The sequence below is a fragment of the Thamnophis sirtalis genome, unplaced genomic scaffold (genome assembly GCF_051295495.1).
Source record: "Thamnophis sirtalis isolate CommonGarterSnake01/CBP01778 unplaced genomic scaffold, rThaSir2_p1.2 scaffold_17, whole genome shotgun sequence".
In the NCBI taxonomy this organism is placed as follows: domain Eukaryota; kingdom Metazoa; phylum Chordata; class Lepidosauria; order Squamata; family Natricidae; genus Thamnophis; species Thamnophis sirtalis.
Genome location: NW_028261397.1, coordinates 2,560,656 through 2,566,706, shown reverse-complemented (window position 1 = coordinate 2,566,706; position 6,051 = coordinate 2,560,656). Strand labels below are relative to the sequence as shown.

The following is a 6,051-nucleotide window of genomic DNA, read 5'->3' as shown; positions in this document are numbered from 1 at the left end:
TACTCGTGGCGTGGGAAAGGAAGTGAGAGGACAGGCAGCGGTCAAATCTGCTGTGTTAAAACTCTCCTCCAGAGGAGGGAAGGAAGATAGTGAGGAGGAGAGGAAGATGGAAGGGAGAAGGAGAGAAAGAGAGAAGGAGGGAAGGTAGGAAGGGGAAGAGGAAGATAGGAGAAGGGGAGAGGTAAGGGAAGAAGGAAGGGAAAGGAGATGAGGAAAGAAGAAAGTAGAGAAGGGAGGGAGGGAGAGAAAGGAAGAGAGGAGAGGAAGAGGAGAGGAAGAGAAGGGAAGGAAGAGAGGAGGAGAGGAAGATGGAAGGGAGAAGGAGAGAAAGAGAGAAGGAGAGAAGATAGGAAGGGGAAGGGGCAGAGAGGAGGAGGGGAGAGGTAAGGGAAGAAGGAAGGGAAAGGAGATAAGGAAAGAAGAAAGTAGAGAAGGGAGAGAGGGTGAGAAAGGAAGAGAGGAGAGGAGATGAGAGGAAGAGAAGGGAAGGAAGAGAGAAGGAGAGAAAGATGGAAGGGAGAAGGAGAGAAAGAGAGAGAGTAGGAAGGGGAAGAGGAAGAGAGGAGGAGGGGAGAGGTAAGGGAAGAAGGAAAGGAAAGGAGGAAGGAAGGAAGTAGGGAAGGGAGGGAGGGAGAAAAGAAAGGGAGAAGAAGGTGGTGTCAAAACAGATGAGGGATGGTAAACAAAGCAACCCAAATGGAATATTATAATTCTATAAATGGAATGACAAATGTATAAGAACCATGAATGTAGAAAAGAACAATAACTATATGTGAATGCATACCTATAATTGTATATAGAGAACAAAAAAATATTTTAAAATAAATTCTCCTCCAGAGCTTCAAACAAGCTATTTTCCATCTCAGAAGCTTTGCGTGCTCCAACACTGGAAGTTTTAAAGATGTTGGATAGCTATTTGTCTGAAGTGGTGTAGGGTTTCCTGCCTAAGCAAGGGGATAGACTAGAAGACCTCCAAGGTCCCTTCCAACTCAGTTATTCTATCCTATCCTATTTCTATTCTCAAGAACGGCTGCAGTGTAGAGAAAAGAAGGATTTAGGGGAGACATGATGGCATCTTCCAATATTTAAGGGGCTGCCCCAAAGAAGAAGAGGGAGTCCTCCTGTTTGGAGAACAGCACCTGAGGGCAGGAGGAGAAGCAATGGATGGACACTAATCAGCTTAGAACTAAGGATAAATTTCCTGACCATTAGAACAATTAACCAGTGGAACAACTTGCCTCCAGAAGTTGTGAATGCTCCAACACTGGAAGTTTTAAAGAAGAAATTGAACAACCATTTGTCTGAAGTGATGTTGGCTTCCCTGACTCAGCTGGGGTTGGACTAGAAGACCTCCGAGGTCCCTTCCAACTCTGTTGTTCTAAATTCTAAAATTCTCTATTGCTTATTACAATTTTTTTGGGGGGGGGATTTTAAATACCAAATCTGCTTTTTTTTCCCCTCTGCCTTCCGCATCATTTTTCCTTTCCTGTGGCACTTTTTCACTGGAAACCAGAGGACAAAGGGCATCTTCCATTCACTCCCCTTTTTTTAAAAAATGGCTTTGTGTTAAGCCTTTAGCTAAGACTGAAGAGAACTTTTCAAATGCTTTTTAAAAAAGGGGGAAAAAGCACAGTGAGGCATGGAGGAAGGTTGAAAAAAGACTGAAATTCATTCAGCCTGGGTGAATCTCCTCTGCTCAGAGATGCAAACGAGGCATTTCAGCTCAGAAATAAAAATAAAATGAAATAAAATGAAATAAAATGAAATAAAATGAAATAAAATGAAATAAAATGAATAAATAAATAAAATAAAAACAAAAAATTTTAAAAATAAAAAATTTAAAAAATAAAAAATGAAGTGAAACAAAATAAAAATAATAAAATAAAATAATGAAGTAAAAAAATAAAAAATAAAATAAAAATAATAAAGTAAAAATAATAAAATAAAAATAATAAAATAAAAATAATAAAATAAAAATAATAAAGTAAAAATAATAAAGTAAAAAATAATAAAGTAAAAATAATAAAATAAAAATAATAAAATAAAAATAAAATAATAAAAATAATAAAATAAAAATAAAATAATAAAGTAAAACAATGAAATGAAATAAAATGAAATAAAATAAAAAATAATAAAATAAAATAATGAAATGAAATAAAATAAAATGAAATGAAATAATGAAATAAAATAAAATAATGAAATGAAATAATAAAATGAAATAAAATGAAATAATGAAATGAAATAATGAAATGAAATAATGAAATGAAATAATGAAATGAAATAATGAAATGAAATGAAATATAAAAAAAAACCCAGGAAGATAAACCAAATCCAAGCCACCACATTATAAAAGCCGAAATCCTTGCCATCAACACCAAAGGCCATTTCAAAGCAGGGCCAGAAACAGGAATTAACCCACATTAACAGCCTCCCTGCCTGGAAACGTAAAATATGCAATCGAAGGAGCTGGGAAAGGTGTAAAAATGGGGGCCGAGGAGGAAGAGAAACCCCCCCCCAATCCTTGGCAGATCCTTTTTTTTTTTTAAAGCATCCCTGGAGATCAACTAGGGGATCAGTTCTCTCCAGGGTCCAGAAACCAGAGGCAGGGATCTCCTCCCTTTAACCAAGCTGGAAGTCCGGGAGAAGCCTTTCGCAGGCAGCCTCTGGTGGTGGCTGGCGGCAGGGGATGATGGGCTACGGACGGAGCTGCCCCCCTCCCCAACCCTGTGGCAGATGCAGCAGATGCAGCTGTGGGGCACCCAGAGTGGGGAGTGGGTTGCAGAAGGGCAGCACGGATCCAGACCTTGCTTGCTCCCTCCGAGGGTTGCGTGCTGCCAGAGTGTCGGACTACAAGTCCCATCATTCCCTGCAAGCCAAGCTGGTCGGAGCTGTCCAGTCCAATGCTCCCTGTTCCTGGCCGGATGCTGGCTTGGCTGGCCTTAAATAATTGATTCCCATCTACAGGTAGTCCTCGACTTACGACCGTTCGTTTAGTGACCGTTAAAGGCACAGGGGAAAAAGTGCCTCAGGAGTCAGGAGCTTTTTTCACACTTACGACCGTGGCCTCATCCCCCACAGCCACATGGTCAAAATTCAGACGCTTGGCCACCAACTCGTACTTATGACCTAGTCCCCTTTTGCGACCTTCTGACAAGCAAAGTCAACGGGGAAGCTGGCTGAGGGATTCTGGGAGTTGAAGTCCATAAGTTCTAAAGCAAAGCTGGCTGAGGGATTCTGGGAGTTGAAGTCCACAAGTCCTAAAGCAAAGCCGGCTGAGGAATTCTGGGAGTTGAAGTCCACCAGTCTTAGAGCAAAAGTGGCTGAGGGATTCTGGGAGTTGAAGTCCACCAGTCTTAAAGCAAAGCTGGCTGAGGGATTCTGGGAGTCAAAGTCCATAAGTCCTAAAGCAAAGCCGGCTGAGGAATTCTGGGAGTTGAAGTCCACCAGTCTTAAAGCAAAGCTGGCTGAGGGATTCTGGGAATTGAAGTATACCAGTCTTAAAGCAAAGGTGGCTGAGGGATTCTGGGAGTTGAAGTCCACAAGTCCTAAAGCAAAGCCGGCTGAGGAATTCTGGGAGTTGAAGTCCACCAGTCTTAAAGTTGCCAAAGTTGGAGACCCCTGGACTAAACCCCTACCCCCTAGGCCCTTCTTTCCACTGGAGCAGCAATTGGGATCACATTTAGGACCCCAATTTTCCTTTGTGGATCCCAGAAAAGGTTCTCTTGAAGCCGAGATGGGCAGAAAGGATGGAGGGGGGGGATCCCATGGAGACAGATGTCCAAACCTTCCCTGTTGCTACGGAAACATGCAAAGGTGGGGGAGTTGGTGAGGGGAATCCACAGCGAGTGACAGGGCATCCTTTAATCCGGCTAACTCCGGTTGCACAGATGGAGATGCACACACACACACACACACACACACACACACACACATAAACCCAGGGCTTCGGTTAAGCACCAACACCTGTGACCTTCCACAAAGGACACCCCAAGGACGAAGGGAGGAAGGAGGGAGAGGGAAAAGTGAGGGAGGGAAGAAAGGAGATAAAGGGAAAAGAAGGGAAGGAAGGTATGTCAAAAGAAAAGGGAGAGAGGAAGGAAGGATGAGGGAGGGAAGAAAGGGAAAAAAGGAGAAAGGGAAGGAAGAAAGGAAGAATGAGGGAGGGAAGAGAGGAAGAAAGGAGAGAAAGGGAAAAGAGGGGAAGGTAGGAAAAAAGGGAGAGAGGAAGGAAGGAAGGAAGGATGAGGGAGGGAAGAAAGGAAAAAAGGAGAAAGGGAAGGAAAAAAGGAAGAATGAGGGAGGGAGGGAAGAAAGGAGAGAAAGGGAAAAGAGGGGAAGGAAGAAAGGATGAGGGAGGGAGTGAAAAAAGGAAAAAAGTAGAAAGGGAAAGAAGAAAGGAAGAATGAGGGAGGGAAGAGAGGAAGAAAGGAGAGAAAGGGAAAATAGGGGAAGCAAGGAAGGATGAGGGAGGGAGAGAAGAAAGGAGAAAGGGAAGGAAGGAAAGAAGAATGAGGGAGGAAGAGAGGAAGAAAGGAGAGAAAGGGAAAATAGGGGAAGCAAGGAAGGATGAGGGAGGGAGAGAAGAAAGGAGAAAGGGAAGGAAGGAAAGAAGAATGAGGGAGGAAGAGAGGAAGAAAGGAGATAAAGGGAAAAGAGGGGAAGGAACATAGGAAAAAAGAGAAAGAGGAAGGAAGGAAGGATGAGGGAGGGAGGGAAGAAAGGAAAAAGGAGAAAGGGAAGGAAGAAAGGAAGAATGAGGGAGGGAGGGAAGAGAGGAAGAAAGGAGATAAAGGGAAAAGAGGGGAAGGAATGTAGGAAAAAAGAGAAAGAGGAAGGAAGGAAGGATGAGGGAGGGAGGGAAGAAAGGAAAAAAGGAGAAAGGGAAGGAAGAAAGGAAGAATGAGGGAGAGAGGGAAGAGAGGAAGAAAGGAGATAAAGGGAAAAGAGGGGAAGGAAAGTAGGAAAAAAGAGAAAGAGGAAGGAAGGAAGGATGAGGGAGGGAGGGAAGAAGGAAAAAAGGAGAAAGGGAAGGAAGAAAGGAAGAAAGGAAGAATGAGGGAGGGAGGGAAGAGAGGAAGAAAGGAGAGAAGAAAGGAAAGGAAAACATGAAAGGAAGGAAAAGAGGAAAAGGGAAGGAAAGGGAAAAGAGCCGTCCAGGCGCAGCTTTTGCACAGCAACCCCTCACTCCCTATTTCCCACGACCCCCCCTTCCTCCTCCTCCTCCTCTCCCCCCTACTTCCTCGCTTAAAAAACGCCTATCTACCCCCCCCCAAGGACGCAGATGACAGGAAACCTGCCCCCCCTCCCTCCCTCCTCCGCACCCCGCGAACCCCTCCCTCCCTCCGTCTCCCCCTGGCCCGAGAGATCCCGGCGCCCACTTACTTGCTCGGAGCCCCTGGCGCTGGGTGGCATCCACGGGCGCGCCTCCGTCTCCCCGCAGCCCTCCGCCAGCATCTGCCGGCCAGCCCGGGGCTCAGGAAGCTCCCCGGCAGGGAAACCACATCGCCAACAGCCGCAGAGAAACCGCCGCTGCTGCTGCTTCTGCTTCTTCTAAGCCCCGATGGAAACAGAAAAAGGAAAAAAAAAGAAATAGGAACGAGTCACAGACGGAAACCTGGCATTTCTTCTCTCTCTCTCTCTCTCTTTTCCTCTTTTCCCTCCCTCTTTCTTCCTACCTCCCCCCCCCACGGCATCCGGTGCACACAGGGAGGAGGGGGGGGGGACTGCCAGTTGGCCATTGGAAGGGTGTTCGCCAATCAGGGGGATCACCAGGAACAGAATTTGGGGTGGGTGGGTTAGGAAATCCCCCACACACACACACCGAGGGGATGGGGGAGAAAGGACACAGTTTGTGGATTGCTGGAGGGGATCTGGGCAGGCAAAGGGAGCAAGGGGCAGATGGGTCAATCAATCAATCAATCAATCAATCAGAATAGAGCTGGAAGGGATCTCGGAGGTCCTCTAGTCCAGCCCCCCTGCTCAAGCAGGAGACCCCAGACCATTTCAATCAATCAATCAATCAGAATAGAGCTGGAAGGGGCCTCGGAGGTC

At 45.6% G+C, this 6,051-nt stretch overlaps 1 protein-coding gene across 1 annotated transcript in view; it reads right to left on the bottom strand.

Moving 5' to 3' along the window:
- Nucleotides 1-5,497, bottom strand: part of LOC106539577 (cytospin-B) — a 145,495-nt gene extending 139,998 nt beyond the window's left edge. The window contains 1 exon segment of the mRNA XM_087702901.1: nucleotides 5,383-5,497. Coding sequence (XP_087559027.1) covers nucleotides 5,383-5,454 — 72 coding nt within the window. The 5' untranslated portion in view covers nucleotides 5,455-5,497.
- Between the last annotated feature and the right edge of the window lie 554 nt (nucleotides 5,498-6,051).